At 40.9% G+C, this 17,834-nt stretch overlaps 1 protein-coding gene across 2 annotated transcripts in view; it reads right to left on the reverse strand.

Moving 5' to 3' along the window:
• Positions 1-17,834, reverse strand: part of tfap2c (transcription factor AP-2 gamma (activating enhancer binding protein 2 gamma)) — a 42,828-nt gene that overhangs the window by 16,679 nt on the left and 8,315 nt on the right. For both annotated transcript variants that reach the window (XM_069884744.1, XM_069884743.1), the window contains exons 2-3: positions 16,640-17,095; positions 15,372-15,423 (exon numbers count right to left, since the gene is read on the reverse strand). In XM_069884744.1, coding sequence (XP_069740845.1) covers positions 15,372-15,423; positions 16,640-17,095 — 508 coding nt within the window. The remainder of the gene's footprint in view (positions 1-15,371; positions 15,424-16,639; positions 17,096-17,834) is intronic.

Here is a 17,834-nt window from a genome sequence, read left to right on the forward strand (position 1 = left end):
GGGGTGGGGGGGAAAGAAATAGAACACCTGCAGGGAACCCAGGCAACCACAGGAACAATGTGCACTCTCCACAGGCAGCACTGGAGCTCAGGAATGAGCCTGGGTCAAGGTGCTGCAGGGAGTTTTGTGCTGAGAGGATGAATACCAACCAGCAGGTCAGTCTACACTGTTGAGGGTTTCCTACCCGAATATAGTGCGCCTCTCAAGGATCCTTTTATTTTCACATAACAGCACATTAAAAATGTAATATACACAATATACTTCAACTTTTTGTCTGTCATAAGGAAAAGTGTCAATGAGCAATGCCTCGCACCTATAACAAACCAGTGGGAAAAAGGAAAAAGCAAAAACCAAGACAATCCCTATTTCCCCCCTAGCATTCCCACAGCCTCTGCAGCCACGCCCTCACGTCAAACAATCAGCTCCAAATCCAAACCTCCAATATGGTTAAGAAGCCTTCAGTGCCCAAGGCCCTTCAGGAATCCCCAGCACCCTCTTGAATCATTTGAATCTCTCAAATGAAAGCTTTCTTTGTAGTTTCATCTTTTCAATCAACCAGTCGGGTGGGGGGGGGGGGGTGAGGAGGGGGGAAACAAGGTCCTCAGCAAGTGTGGAAACCTTTAGGAACGTGGGTTCAAGATTACCTGCCTCTTCCAAGCACAAGATGCTTATTACATTGCATCTCAATTACTCTTGCGCATTCCACATTTAGACAGCAAATGTGTCTTTGCTAATTCTGATCATCTCACCGTGTATTTCCGAGTTAAAGGAGAATTGTGTAGGTTAGGAAAGATCCTCAACATTATGTTAACTGATATCCACAAATAACAATGCAAGGGAATGAAAACAATTTGAAATCAAATTAATTCCAAAAACTGCACCCATACTTTTAGCATTTATTTTTCAGTCTACAAAGTCTCTCTAAAAGAATTTCATAGCCATCAGCTAAAGATAGCCCCAAAACATTTATACTTGGAACCATATCAAAACTTTGCAGAGCAAACTTGTAACAAGGGTACATCTAAATTAGGTTAACTGCATGTTAACAAGGTGCTAAAACATCATGAAGAGTGTTTTCAGGAAATAGCTCTTCTTAGTGGTGGTAGACAATGGCCATTGTTAACAGTTGGATGTGCTCTCATTAATGAAAGGAGGTTGCAGTCACACTAAAACTCTGGGTTTCTGAAGAAAGTTCTCTCTCATTTGCCCCTTTCATCTCCCTGGGGAGCCTATTGCCACACTGTCTACACCCAATTATATTGGATTTCCCCAATTAGTTTGGATTTCACCTCCCCTCCCAGTTTGTTCCCCCACTCTAGCTCTCGCTGATGAATCGTAGCCTACCTGCCTCTCAATATAATCATGGCTAATCTATGCAGGCATCAATCGCTCTATGCCATTTCCTACAATTCTCAATTCCAATCTTTCAGATATTAACCAGTCTCCACTGTAAATATATCTCATGATCTGGTCTCCTCCACCACCCTTGGGGGCAAAGAATTCTCAAGATTCACTCATCTCAGAGGGAATAAATTATAATGCACCTCACTTGTAAATGTTTAGCCTCTTATTTTGTATTCTTTTGTTTGCAGCTCTCTCACCAGCCATAACATCTCCACATCTACCCTGTCACCTCTCAATTGTCCAAACTCCAAGGAAAACACACAACTGTCCAGGTGAATCTCATTCAGCCAACCTCCAATATATTTTTAAACCAAAACTCTGCAGTTTTGACCTCACCCCATTCAAAACTTCCCTATCCTCAAACTCGAACATTTTGGAATAAAGACCAACAATACTGTTAACTGCCTGCTATATTTTTGTGATTCACTCACGAGAACACCAAGATTCCCCTGAACTTTACTCATTTACAGTCACTCTATTTAGATAATAATCTTCCCATTGACTCATCTCACTGAAGTGCAGGAGCATTCAATTTCCCGATTCAAACAATCTGTCAATTTTTGTCCTGTCATCTCATTGCAGGATCACCAAGCCTTCACTCAGTGGTGTTCTATATCATTGACTAATTTGGAAACATGTCTCCAGGCCATTGATGTAAATAATACGTAATTGGGACCTCTAGTTGCATCCATTCAATTTAGAAAAAAAAGCCTTTTTATTTCAGCTAAATGTATCCACCAGCCTTTTTATCTGGCAGATTGTTGAATGCCTTCTGGAAATCTAAATATACTGGATCTACAGTTCCCACCTCTCCTCCTTGTCAAATCTTCAAAGATTGAGAATGGAGCCATCAGCTAAACTGGGATTTAAAGGAATGCCTTGGAAGAGGAGAACTGTCAAACAAGGATAAACCCAGTGTCAGATTAAACCTATCCTCTTCTTATGACCAAAGGAGAAACAATATAAAAAAAGATTGAAGCTTCACTCTGGGTTAAAGATTCGCAGACATCCCCAGACAAAAATGCAACAGGAAATGAGCAGAAAGGATGCCACCTGCTGTAGTTTTATCATCAGTCTGGAGTGTGGAGTGCAGAGGGACCCAACTGCCCAATCCATGCCCACAGACCATGGCCCTGTCCATCTAATCCATGCCCACAGACCTGACTGCCCAATCAGTGTCCAAAGGCTGCATATCCAGTTCCCCCACCATTTCTCTATGCAGTTCTCTGCTGGACTCTGGACATCTCCTCATACAGCACAGACTTGGATGCCCAGTGTTTTCATTCATTGCCCCAACCTTTGTCCATTTGATGACACTGGTGGCCAGCATTAAGCCCATGGGTTTAAGTCAGCAAAGATATCAATAGAAAAACATCAGTCCAGGCTCAGGGAACTCACACATGCAATGCTGATAGATGCCCATCTGGGTGAAGTGTATAATGGTATCACCAGATCACTACTCTTATATTAGCAAAAGAAAGTTCAATGTGATGACTTATAACATTCTTATTTGGAACAATACTCATACTGAGTGATCAACACATGGGTAAAAACTGAAAGATTTGTGTGAGTCTGGCACAAGGTGCAGAAGTTCAATGCTACAGATTTTAAACCACACAAAATGGAGCAGCACATCAAGCAAATGCTTCACACCTCCAACAACTGGGTTCAATCCTGGCTTCAGCTCTGAAAACAAATTTGCAATAAAAATTGATCAGAATCAATACTGGCTTCAGAACCGACACAGAGAATTGTAAAAAATGTGACCAGTTATGCGAACAAATTTTAAAAAATCTATACAAAACAGTGACCAGTGTTTATCAGGGAAGTGATTTTTAAAAAAAATAGATACAGGAATGTTTTAAAAAGAAAGGGAAATAGTGGTTATGCTTTGGAGATAATTTGGCCTGAAATGTTGATAGAAGATACAATCTTAAGTTGACAGTAATTTGATTAAAAATAAAAATCCAAGTTTAAATAAAAAGAGAACATCCAGGTTCAAATTTGCCTCTGTAAGGAGTGGGGCTCCTCTGGATGTTCCAGTTTTTGCCCATATTCCAAACCCTTGCAGGGTTAGTAGATTGATTAATTGGTCACTTAGGTATTGTGGTGATACCACTGTATTACGACTGGTTACCATCTCTGGGTGTATGGCTGCCCTGACTCCATGCTGACTGTACCAATGTCTCCTCCCCTTGGAACCCTCTAATAAAGGCTGTTACGCCCAGACCCCTCCTCCAGTATGAGCTCTGGACTCAGGCCAAGCAACATGTGGGTACATATAGTTTTAAGCAATTAAAAGCCCATCCTTGGCAACTTCTAGTCTTTTGAGTTATTGATGGTGCATCAGGTAGGTTTGGGCAGCACAGACACGTAGGCTAGAAGGGCCTATTACCATTCTGTATCTAAATTTTTTAAAATGTGTACTGATGGGAAACTGTTCTTTCACACAGATGAGCAACTTCTACTTGATAACTAATAAATCAAATCATTCCCTCAAATCTTTTTCTCACTTTGTTGGATTTAAAAATTGCACTTAAAACTCAACCTGAGATGAGGGCACTGAAGCATTGCATTCTGGCCATCTTCAGGTTTCAAAACCCTGCCGGTGCTGACTTCAGTTCTCATCCAATCAGCTCCATTAACTATCATCTCATGTCCATCACAGATGAGCAGCCAGCTGGCCCTTCCCTTTAAAGGTGTACTTCCAAATAATGAAGTCATACTTGGTGGGCAAGGGTGAAGGGGAAAACAGAACATCTCACAGACCCACAAGTTCAAGGACATTGGTTAAAAAGGAGCAATTCAGGAGTACAACTTAGTATCAATACCAACAAACTAAGAGGGTGAGAGAGACAACTCTCAGCTCAATGCACAAATCATTGTTTTATCTCCCCTAGTGCATAAAAAACATCAGTGCCAGGCTGTGATCTAATCAGATCCACATCCTGGGTCAGGAGGTTAATTGGCTGCTGTTAAGTTTCTGCTAGTGTAGGTGAGTGGTAGAATCTGAGGAGCGTAAATAATTCATGTGAGATTAGTATCAATGGGTGATCAGTTTCCGTGTTGTGAGACACAGTATTAGGTCATGAATCCAAATCTGGTGCAAATAATCAGGATCTGTAGAGTATATGATCCATGCCAAGTGGTGAACTAGGGCCAGGCAAAGCAATCAATCCAGGTTCAGTGAAGGTGTCTAGACACAAACTGACAACATAGGAGTTTTTGAAAGATCAGCAGTGCACGTCAGCAATGAATTCCAACCGTGTACAGCCTCAATTGACCAGACTTTCAAAAATATCTCTATCTCCATCTTAAATACTCCTAATCTATCCCCTATGATTCTCTGGAGGAGAGAATTCCAGAGATTTTTGCTACCCCCTTGAGAAAAAAAATTTCTACACATTTGTGTTTTAGGTGACTGGCCTCTTTATCTTGTAACTATCTACACATTTGAGTCTTTCGTAAGAGTCAAAACACCCCTACCTTGTCTTACTCCACAATATTGTCACTTTTCATTCTTCTAACCTAACCTGTTTAGCCTCTAGATGGGCAACATTCCTTCCCGCACCACCAAAAATTTACATTTTGCTTCATACATTGAGGCAAAATGCAGGTTATGCAAGTATGGATTTACACAAAATTTCATACATTGGCTCGAGCATCTTGGGAGATCTGATAGATGAAAAAGACAATTACAATTTACACCTTTTAATGAATTTTACCAGCTGGAAATGCTAAACAAACATGATCTCCAGCCTTTATTGATGTATTTTTCCCTTTGGGAGATTTTAACAGTGAAATTCAGACATGCACCACTGTTTATTTCTGGAGTGGAACAGAACATGACCATTTTTGGATTATTGTGCCATCTAGTAATTTGATTGCTAGTTCTAGTCATGATGCACCCTTGGACAATGGATCATTTCCCAGAATTATGTCATTTCCCATTCAGCACCTTTTGCCTAGGAAGCAGTTGTACAGCCCTTCAGCCCATAATATTCATGCTGACCTTTTTGGCCATCTATACCAAACCTATTTATTTGTCCATATTAAATCTATATCTTTTTATGCCTTGCCTTTTCAGATGCCTGTCAAAGTGCCTCTTAAAAGTAATAATTTTATCTAATTTCACCATCTCATCTGGCAGATTATCAATCCCTCTATAAAAGAAACGACCTCAGATCCTCTTAAAATCCCTTCCTCTCACTTAAACCTATACCCTGGGAAAAATTATTCAACTACTACCCTATCTTGATCTCATTTATCTGTTTATATGCACGTACTCCCTGACTTATGACCGTAATTGGGAATGAAGGATCGGCTATCTCTCAAAATGGACGTGTCGGAATTTTGTCCGCACGTGTGGACAATTCTCAAACTTTTTAATCAAATGTTGTATTTGACAAACTACATTAGGGTGGCAGGGCAGGTCAGAGCCAAAATGTGCATATTTGACAAACTACATTAGGGTGGCAGGGCAGGTCAGAGCCAAAATGTGCATATTTGACAAACTACATTAGGGTGGCAGGGCAGGTCAGAGCCAAAATGTGCATATTCTCCTCAACTCTCGCGCATGCACCAATGGAACTCCAATACGTGAACCCACCATGCATGCACCAATCGAAGGCTCGTGGATGCGCACAGGAATCAAGATGGCTACCCACAGCCTAAGGCCCAGGGCACCAACTAATAAGTACACACATTTTGGCTCCTACATGTCCTGTATCCCCTGTTATAGTTTGAATGGACAAAAATCGCAAGGGTTTGCAAGTCAGGGAGTACCTGTATACCTGTCAGGCCAGCCTCTAACCTCCATCCCTGTAGGGAAAACAAGCCCACCCTATCCAAACTAAAGTTCTCCAATCCAAGCAACACCCCGGTGAATCTCCTCTGCATTCTTTCAAGCCAATCACATCTCTACATCAGGTTGCTCCACGTTTCCTCTAAAACACCACTGGTTAAAAAGTGTCCTTCTGGCATTTAGATTATACCCAAAAATATAGACAGGGGTGGCTTTAGTTTGAAAAAAAAACTGCAAATATTGGAATCTTGAGCAAATAATGAGGAGAAGTTGGAGGAACTCAGAAGGTCAGACAGCATCCACAGGTAGAAGTGATCAGTCAACACTTCAGGTCAGGACTCCTTACCTTTTTAAAAAAAAAATATTTTATTTAAATGTCCATACATATATTATATCCAGATACAAAGAATAATATTCATATATTCCAAATCAATTATACATGTTGCATATTATACCCCCTGAAATCCATCAATCCTCTCACCCGAATAATAAACCCCAAAGAGTAGAAAAAAAGCAGAAATAAAAGAAAAGAAAAAAAAGAGTATAGTCAAAGAAAAAAACCTGGTTACCAAAATATCATCACCATGTACTCAACTTTGCTTCTCAATATTATTCATTCACTTATCCCCAGAAGTAAGCAAGGTTTCACGAGGTTCAGGGAAAATCCTTTATAAGTTAATACCTACAATATGTAAATATGGGCACCAAATTTTCAAATAAAATAATATTTATTCCTTAAATTATATGTAATCGAGGTATACAACTGTATTTTCACTTGCTATCTTTCTATTCCTAAATGTGAATCTGATTTCCATGTCACTGCTGTACATTTTCTTGCAACTACTAATGCAATTTTCACAAATTCCTTTTGGAGAAAAAAAATAAATTTAAATTTTGGTCTCATTTGTCAAATTATTACTCAATAAAAAAAAAGAGCATTGGATCTTGTGGTAATTTAACTCCCATAACTGGTTCTGGAATTTTCCTAATTCTATCCAAAATGGCCTCAATTTTGCACATGGCCATGCAGAATGCAGAAAAGTACTCATCTCTTAACTACACCTAAAATATTTGTCTGATAGATCAGATTTCAATCTGTTTAATTTTTATGGAGTAAGATACAGTTGATGTTAAAAATTATACTGAACCAATCTATAACATTTATTGTGTTTGTCATAGTGTCATAACATAATTCCAGCCAATTTTTCTTCACAATACTTATATTTAAATCTGTTTCCTATCTTTGTCTAGATCTATGAATTCCCTGCTTTGGAAATCCCTTTTGTAATATAGAGATAAATTTCTTAATAGATCTATTGCAACTCAAAGTTTCTATTTCACTTCTTTCAGGCAGTAACCCTGGGGACGCTATTCATCTTGTAAATTTGCTTTTATTTGATAAAAAACAAAATGTTGTATTATTTTGTATTCCATTTATTTTTTTAATTGGCCAAAATGACATTAAATTTCCTCTTTCATAACAATCAGTTACATTTCTAATTCTTTTAGAGAACCAAATATTAAAAACTCGATTATTCATTGTAAATGGGATAAGTCTGTTTTCAGTCAAAAGCATTTTAATTAACCCAAAGTTCCTCATTCCCATTTCACTATTTACTTTATTCCAAATGTTAATCAGATGCAGGACCCTTTATTGAGACAAGTTTGGCATGTGATCTGAGATGCATGGTTCCATGCTACACATTCATGTGACCTGATAAACAAAAGGGCTTGGTTAGTTTAACAAGGATGCAAGTTCCAAAAACCATTCACTGCTCAAAATGGTTTACCTGTGCTGGTTCAGTTCAGTGTGCTCCACTTGCAAGGCAATTTGTACACCAATCTAGCTTTGTGGCTTCAATTGCTCCTCTTCTGTTTGCTCAGATTCTATCATCTGCATTCTATCATCTATCACCAAGACAGAAAGTTCCCATGGTCAGGACCCATACCTATACTATCAATACTGAAGGAAACAATGGGAGGCAGAATGCAAGATGTTAAGCAAGATTTTAAAAGAAACAGGACCTCCAAAGGTTCACTAAACATCTGCACTCTGCTGTGGGTCTAGGCTTAAACTCCAGAACCCAACCACTCCAACTCCCACCATCAGCATTCCAATGCAGACATGTCTGTCCTTGGCCTCATCAATTGCTAGGGCAAGGCCAAACAGAAACTTGAGGAATATCATATCCCTCCCAACAGCCTTAAACCGAATGGCATGACCACCAATTGTTCTAATTTTATGTATCGTTATATATTAATGTAATGGTATTACTGTTCTTAAGTTTTCTCTGAATTGCCCCCCCCCACCCGCAAAAAATGGGTCTCTCCACCTCTCAAAAACCTTTCACCTATCAGCTCTTCTCCAGCTTCTCCCCCTCCTTTTTCCTTTCCCCTTCCTACTTTAGCCTGACTATTTTGACCCATGGATACTGCCTGACCCGCTGAGTTCCTCCAGCTTCTCATTGCTTCAACAAGATTCCAACATCTGCAGTTTTTTTTTTAAATTTTCCTCCCCTCAGGAGATAATGTCTTTGATTATCAATTCTACAAGAAGCAAATATAGGATAACCACAAATGTATGGCTGCAGCTTGCTGGAGGGAGGGCTTTGAATTCCTGGAGTGTTAGTTCTGGGTGAACTGGTAACAGGCAGGGGAGGTTCTCTAATGTTGAGGGAGTTTAAGTTTATTATCATCCAATTGCACAAGTACAACAAAACAGCGTTCTCCAGAAGTTTTGCGATCAATACAACAGACGAGATCTCAAATGACATTTACTAGGAAACTTTGAACCTTTAACTGAAGTACTTGCAATTGCTTAATCATTCTGTGAACAGAGCTGGCATCAGGAAAGGTAGAGAAACCTTACGTACGGGTAGTCCTCAAGTTCCAATCTATGCAAGTCCACCTGCACAAACTACCGATTTTTTAAAAATATTAAAACTGCTGTATTAAAAGTACTGTACAAGTGAATTAAAGGGGCCAATCATCAGGTGTGCACTAATGGGTGGGGCAGGGCCAAACCTTGAGCAGGTGGTGTCTTTCAACCAGGTAATGGGTAGTGCTTGTCATATGACAGCCACAACCTTCCACAATACAGTACTTTACAGTCAGCTCCAGATTTTAACCCCAAAACAGCATTGTCAAATTTCAGATTTATTGTCAGAGAACATATATGACATCACATACATCCCTAAGATTCCCTTTCTACCCAGTGGCAGCCTGAGATCTGAGTTACAACCAATCCTAATTACAACCAACTCTGTGGTCCCAATTACGGTCGTAAGTCAGGGGCTACCTATAGATGATAGTTACTCAAAAGGACCAGGACAGAGCTGCATGGTCTCCATTAATGACCAAAGGTGGTGTAAACAAAGAATCTGACTCCCAACATGCATTAGGAGTAGAAGTTCTCAATCCTGAACCACACTAAATTAACATTTCATATTATAGTGTCCCACGCAAGTTCATGTTCAAATTTATTATCTGACTATAAAAGGTACAACCAGACAAAACAGGCCATAGAACTCACAAAATACATTTCTCACAGAGCTCATAAAAAATATAAAATGTGATTATTATGTATAATTTTTTTCAGAATAATTTACTTATTTCAATTTTAGAGACCCAAGGTTACAGGATTCTGTTCATCAATTTCACAGCCTGTGGGGTAAAAACCATTTCCCAGCCCTGAGGCCCTGATTTTGATGCTCCTGGTCCTCCTTCCTGAAGGTAGTGGGTCAAAGATCCTGTGTGATGAATGGTAGGGATCTTTGAGCCTTATTTTAGGAATACTCCTGGTGAATGTCATCACTAGAGATCCCAGTTATCTTCTTGGCTGTTTTAATGATCCGTTGTATTGACACTAACCACGTGAGCTGCACATTATCTCTGTCCCTGCATTTAGTCCAATAAATCAAACATATGGATTTCCATAAATTCATTGTTAGCATAATATGCTTTGCAAATAATTAGTATGATTTCATACAAGACAGGGTCTGCCCCGTTTAAGGAGATATTGACACCTAGTGGTAGTGATGGTTTTAGGCATTTTTGATTCGAACACACACACCCACACACCCACACACCCGGCAAGGTCTGGGTGAAACTGAAGAGCACAGAAAAACACCACTTTCTAGGATGTCATTCCTCCAGAAGGAATGTGTCTGGAACTGTAGATCAGAAGATGCAAATGATAAACAGAATGCTTTATGGTCGGCACAGACTTGACAGGCCATGCTCTACAGTACTACTCTAGAACGCTCTAACAAACTGCTTCAAGTGGTTAATTTAAACGCGACTGGCTGGTGACACATTGTGTTGTGATATCAATTAAAAACATCACAATACAGACTGAATGAGCAAGAGGAATGAGTCAGCTTCAGAACAACATGAAAGAAAGTGCAAAGATTCTGGTGTGATGGAGTTACAGGGGAAGAGAAGAGACAGCTGTCCCCGATCTTCAGGAAACAGTGGAAGATGCAGAAATAGCAGCTTTGCCTCAAAATGCCATGGGTCCACAGACATGGAGCAGTGTATAAATAAGGACAAAAATAAGTCTTTGTCTTCAGTAATGTCAGACCCATCAGTATGGATGAATTAACCGAGTGTAGCTTCACTCAACAGTTAAAACAGCAACGATTTAAGCGAACCTTCTTAAAGGATATTCGAATGCAAGGCAAATGGAAACCTTAAGATTATTAATAGCAAGACATTACCACTACAGTTGGGTAAAAACTGTCTGGGTATTGACATTAGGTATTGGAGTAAAGAATAAATCACAGGTAATAACTTCAAGTCTCCAACCATGGAGTATTTAATACTGAAGCACTCAAATCATCAGAGACATGTTAAGACAAGTGGAAGGAGAGGAGTGAATCACACAAAGCAATAAATCCAGTCCAACAATTTATACACCAGTGGACTTTAAGGAATAAACTAAACACCTATGAATGGTCGGATACGTCATAACCCCTGTAAGAACACCAACCTCATGAATCAAACTGAGCAAAGAAAATTATTCACCACACATTCTCTTACAATAATTTATCTTTGAGATCTATCAATGCCAAATATTGCAAATGTAGCTATACATCTACATAGAGCGACAAATCTTAAAATGGGGTTTGCCACGCATTTCCACAGAAATTTACTGTTTTGCAACTCAAACAATTGAGTTGGAAGTGTCACCTTTCAGAATCAGGTCAGGACTAGTTCTTCAACAGGTGCCTAAACAGATGGAATTGGAGTCACTGAAGTTGATATATATCATTGGGCTTTAAAGAGACAATGCAAAAATTTGAGACTATGAAAATCTAGAAGCCTACATTTATGCAACCACAAACTTAGATAGATTGAAACTTTGATGAGAAGTACCACCTATGTGATGAGCACATTACTACGAGAAGAAGATTTTGATTTCAATCCAAGCAAAGCGAAATTGGCGATGCTGTCATGGAGTGACACAGCAGGGATCAGAACTGCTCGCTCCGTTATCAGACTGAGTTACTGTCACATCAACCAGGCATGAGAAAGCACTCAGAGTTTACACACAAGTCTTAACAGTGAGGAATGTAGCTGGAAATATCACAATTGGTGCTGCAGTGACTAAACAATTGTCCACAATGCACATCACTCCACAACAAGATGAGTTTTTGTTTGAATTCAGAGCACCAATGACACTAAATGGACCACAAGACAGTCATCAAAGTCAGTATTGGCAAATAGATACTAGACTCGTGGACTGAGGAGCTTCTAGCTTGCTTGCCATAAAGTTCATAGATACTGATTGATGCCAGTTAGAATCCATTATTCTTAAACACTAAACATTAGCAAAATTTCAAACTCTTGCAAAGTGAAAGATCCCCCCCAGCAGTGGATTCCTGCTGATTAATATTGTTACACATGGGCTGGAAACAAAAATCACCAGGATTACCACCTGGATGAAGACTCACAATGGCCAGTGGCTATGGGTAACCAGATTCAGAAACTGGATTATCATTCAGCAACATGTCCTAAGATTACCATCAGAGCTATTCATCTGACCTCAGTCCTACTTTGATTTTTGAGTTAACTATCCAAGTATAATTAACATTCAAAGGAGAACAAAATGATAGCATTATTGTCAACAGCTCATCCAACATAGTGTTGGATGCTATATCTGTGCAATCGGACATCTTCCATTAGTCCTAGGTGAATTTTTTAAAAGCTGTGATTCCTTCCCATACAGTGGCATTAAATGAGCAACTTGGCTGCACAGGCACATTCTACTCAGCCTCAGAAAATTCTAGCCAGATCCCTATCTGGCTCATTATCATTCACAAAATGAAAGCAAAAAAATTGTGAATGAGATTTGGCCAAAAGTTGGGGCTGACAGAGGGAGTTGCTAAGTTCTCAACAACCCTTCAAACTATCCACAGTCCAAGTCAACTAGTACTAAGACCAACAATCATAATTCCATCGAGGAAACCGCCAAATTACTGGTCTCACATCTGGAAGACAACATCTGCCACTATCACCGTTGTTTTTCGTTTCTTCCCCTCTTCCCCCCCCCCTCCCCATATCTTTGTTCAAGGGCCACTTCTGAATTCCTCCATGTCAAGGAATTTGAGATTTATCCTAGGCTAGTAGTATCTTTTTTACTTTGGAGGGAAAGATATGGTGGACATTTGCTTTATATGTTTGGTATCTGAATCATTGTGTGGGGTGATTGCTTTGCATTCATTCTCTTTATGATCCATCAAAAACAGATTTATGAATCTCCTGAAATCCACCCGAGAAAATTTCATCAGTTATACAGCACTGAAACAGATCCTTCAGCCTATCTCATCCATGTCAACCTTTTTTGACTCCCAGTACTTATCCCATTTACCTGCATTAGGACCATTTTCCCATTTAAAATCTGTCTAAATTGTCACCTCTGTCAGCATGTTCTGGATTTCAATCACTAAAGATCTTATTCTGAAGATCCACTTTAAAACTCCAACTTCTCACTAAATCTTCGCCCACTCATTTGATACCTTTTACCTTAGGAGTTTTTTCCCCCCTCAAACTATCCACCCTACCTATGCCACTCAATCTGATATACCTTTATCAAATTACTCCTCTGCTCCAAGGAAAACACTCCCTCTCTCTCTCTCCCCAGAACTAAATTCTTCCAATTCAGACAACATCCTGGTGAATTTCCACCACAATCACACTCTGCCTTTGGTGTGGCAGGCAGAACAGTACACAGAACCCCCTAGTACAGCCTTATTTGTGAAGCTGCAAAATGAATGCACCAATTGTTGTATTAATGAACCAGCATTCCTCCTGTACAAAGAGGTATGATACCATCATGAGCAAAGGAACAAGGGTGCAAACTGCCAGTATAAATCAGTCCTAAATCAATTCTATTAACTGAAGTATTTTCTAACTTCCCCCCCCCCCCCCAAATCACTGAAATTTACCACAGGTGTACAGATTCCTGTTCCCATCTCTTGATGCCAAAATTAAAATGGATACATCACCCATTGCTTTATACAAAGGAGAACAAAAATTAGAGGAAGTCTGAAACAATATCAATTATATCCTACAACTAGTCTTTCATCTTAACATATTCATTCATATGTACATCAGACTACAGTCTCCATTCCTCAACAGATTAAACTGTATCATAGACCTTAATACACAAGAGTCAAGTTCTTTACTAGTTCTGGTTAAACAAGTTTGTAGAGTATCAAAAACAAACTTTCACCAGTGGTCACAGGGAGAGTAAATTGCCAATGTTTACCCCTTCCTACACCATAGGAAAAGTTAATAAAATCTAGACAACCCATTTATTAATTCTACACTGCAACCAATCTTTAGGACTCAGAAATGTCAATTTTAACATCCTTTTAATTTTAGGTTTGCTGTCAAAACCTAAGTCAGCATTCAGAGCAGCTTCTCTTTGCTTTCAGTGGTGTCCTGTTAAAAATCAGTGGTTTCTAGGTTCAACCAGGTAGAATAGTAACCCAAATCCCAACAATGGGAAGCCCCCTCCCATGCAAGAAGAGCTTGTGAAAGAGATATACCATTCAGTTACAGCTCTAATTACAAGAGGCACAAGGGACACTCTGCAGTTTGCAATTGGGAATTGTCTTAAGCAAACAAAAGCTTAATTTTGTATTCAAGCAAAGTCAAACAGTACATCACCCAAACCAGACTCTTAATAAAGCAGCTCGCAAATCCCTGACAAACCACGTGAACCCAACTTCCTTAGCACCACTCCACCCTGCACTGAGAGGAAAGCAGTATTTGAGAGGAAAGCAGTATTTGAGAGGAAAGCAGTATTTGAGAGGAAAGCAGTATTTGAGAGGAAAGCAGTATTTGAGAGGAAAGCAGTATTTGAGAGGAGCAAAAGCATTCTTGCCACACCCTCTCCTCAACTCCCAACCAGCAAGTCTTTGGAATGCAGGACAAAAGAAAATGGATAGATCACCAGGAAACACTGCAGCTAAGGAGCTGGAGCTGCCAGACAGCGCTCTACTCATTGGGCAGAGTGGTCAATGTCATTTTTTTTGGAAACAAGAGAACAATCAAACGATCATGTAAAGTTTATCCTACCCCATGAAAGAAGCCACACTCAGGCCTCCAACTTAACTCATAGATCCAGAGACATTTAGGTCAGACTTGGGGATGGGAAGGTTACAGTCTTCTGGTTATCCATCCCATAGGATGATGGTGGCTCCTTTCAGTCAGTGTGTGGAGTTTGATAGGAGGATGCCCCACTCCTCAGAAAGGAACAGTGTGTACGTGAATGGATTTAGGTGACTAGAGGGTTGCACAAGTCAAGACCCACCCTCCCGACATCCCCTCCTGGATCCAGTGGCATGGTGAGGTCCAAGATGGCTGGGGGGTAGGGGAGTTCTGTTGCACTGAATGGCCAGACCAAGCTTCGATGTAAGGGATGACCCTACAAGAAGGTTCATTCGCCCTTTGACAAGTCTTGTTTTTCATCCTGCAGGGTGTCCAGTCAACTTCTGCACCAGGCAAGCCTGGTGGGGGAATGATTTAACAGGTGGGTTACTCAGACAAGTGACCAGTCAATGTCTCATTAAAGCTGTGTGGGAAATTACTGTTATACAGGTGGTCCCGGACCTGGATGGAACCCTGCAGAGATTGCAGGCAGAGTCTGCCTTACCTTTCCTTATAACTCCCTGGTCCTGTACGAGCATGCTCGGGTCCTCCACGTGCTGCAAACAAAAGTAAATCACCATTTAAGGGCCAGTTCCCAAACACGTATCCACAATCTGGTGGAGGCCTCCTTTGTACACAACAGGGGCTGTGGGGCCTTTCCCCCTTCACACTGGCACCCATGGGAGCATCATTCCGCTCGCTCATTCTGCCTCTGTTATATATTTGAAAAATTCTCTCCCCCCCCCATTAGATTTAAATATAAATAAGTCAAGAAACAGGAGATCTTAAACGTCAAAATAATAATTTAAAGTGTGGGTATAGAGGTGGAATATTGCCGTGTAATTTCAGTTTATTTCATAAAATGCAAGGTAAATATCATCTTGATCGGATCATTTGAAACAATTGACGATAATGCACCAGAATTCTTGGAGAGGAGCTGCCAGTCTGAATTTTGGCCGTGCGCTCAGTGATGGTCACCTTGCCCAGCGCTCCCACACCTCTCGGGTTTCCTACAAACAAGGGCACATGTGGGGGGATGGAAGAGGGTTTCACCTTCCGACCCCCCCTTTGACAATACCCAGACCACATTTCCGACCGTCCATTGGTGCATCTCCTTTAAAAAATATCCCGCAGAACAGAGAAACCACCCGCTTACACCAGAAAAGAATTGTGAAATACATTTATATATTGTAACGGGAGATCGACATTCATTTGTTGATAAAATATGTCAAAAATCAAAACAGACTTGTGCTATGCCTGTTAATATTAATTAAATTGCAATAAATAATTGATAAACATTAGCATTTAATTATTTGCGAATTGAAAATAAACTTTCTTCTGAAACTTGTTCATTTATCCACTTGAACCGAGGTCTGCAACCTAATGGGATGGGAGCATCGAGCTCCCAACCTGCAGAATGACTGGAGCATTTAACGCCGTTTCTCTCTCTGCCACCCCCCAAGTGACAGCATATTGTCAGTGCCAAGTAACCCAAGGCCTTGATTTTATTAGAGCTTTTTTTTCCCTGAGGGAGGGGGTCCAAAATCTAGAACCATTTCTGCTCCATGAGCCTTTCTCTTGGACAAAGTGGGGAGAATGTCTCACCAAGGCAGGACTGGGGAGTTTTGTATCAGTTGGGAACAATTACATCAATTTTTAAGTGAATTACTTTTTAGCAATAAACAAAAATAAAACTGGTTTCATTGTTTTCAGATACTTAAAAAGGCCATCAAGTGTTAGGCTCATTTGTCATAAAAGGAAGACGGCTCTTACCGGCACTGCCTCGATGGCGTGAAGGGCATCGTGCATGTTGAGGTTCTCTGCCAGCGTCGTGTCCATGTGATGAGGCCCCGGGATGAGGCCGTCTGGGCGCCTGATCTCCCTCCTGGGTTCTAGTGCCGAGAGCTGTGGGGTCGCCCCTCCCCGATGGTGATGGGACAGAACCGCGTCTTGCCCCTGACGTCCCGGCCAACTGGGCGCCTGCTGTTGCTGCGGCTGATGGTGGTGATGGTGGTGGAGGACGTTGAGGGAGTAGGGGTCGCTCAAGTGAGAGTAGTGCTCCGACGATTGGGTGTAAGTCAGGGGCTGATACGGTGGGGGAAAATAGGGCGGCTGGAAGTCAGAACTCGGGGTGTGAGACAGAGGAGGCGCCGCGGAATACAAGTGCTGGGTAACTGCCCCGAGCTGAGGCAACCGAGGAGTTCCATTGCTGTTTCCATCGTGTTGTTCCTGAGGAAACAAGAGTTTAAAAGGTTTCTGACCATCTGAAGCCTGGAATAAGTCCAAACGCACAGTCAACGGCATCAGAATCATCATTTATGGTCACGAACAAGTCATGAAATTGGGTGTTTTGTGGCAGCGTTATAGTGCAAACATACATATTAAATCATCCTACAACAGTACTATATATAAAAAAATTAAAATACTAGCGCAGGAAAAAAAAGTACGGCAGCATCCTTGGTTATTCAGGAATCTGATGGCTGTGGGGAAGAAACTGTCCTTGTGCCACCAGAGTGCTGTCTTTAGGCTTCTGTACCCTTTTCACATGTGAAGAGGCTGGGTGGTGGGGTCTTTGGGGTTAGAGACTGCTTTTTTTTTTAAAAAAAAAGATACCCTCATGTAGATTTCCTGGATGGAGTGAAGTCTGGTGCCTGTGATGTCACAGGCTGAGTTAACAACCCTCTGGAGCTTATACTTGTCCTGAGAGTTAGCACCTTCATAGCAGGCGGTGATGCAACCAGCCAGAATGCTCTCCACTGTACCTGAAGTTATTAGTCTTCCGCACATACAAACCACCTCAGACACTAAACAAAGTATAGCAGGTGGGAGCCTTTTGTGACTGCATCAACGTGGGGATCCGGACACATCCTGGAGATGTTGACACCCAGGAATTTCAAGTTCTTGACCCTCTCCACCCCTGAGCCCTCGATGAGGAACTGGGTGGTGCACCCCTGACTTCCTCCTGAAG

The sequence above is a fragment of the Narcine bancroftii genome, chromosome 6, assembly GCF_036971445.1.
Source record: "Narcine bancroftii isolate sNarBan1 chromosome 6, sNarBan1.hap1, whole genome shotgun sequence".
In the NCBI taxonomy this organism is placed as follows: Eukaryota; Metazoa; Chordata; class Chondrichthyes; order Torpediniformes; family Narcinidae; genus Narcine; species Narcine bancroftii.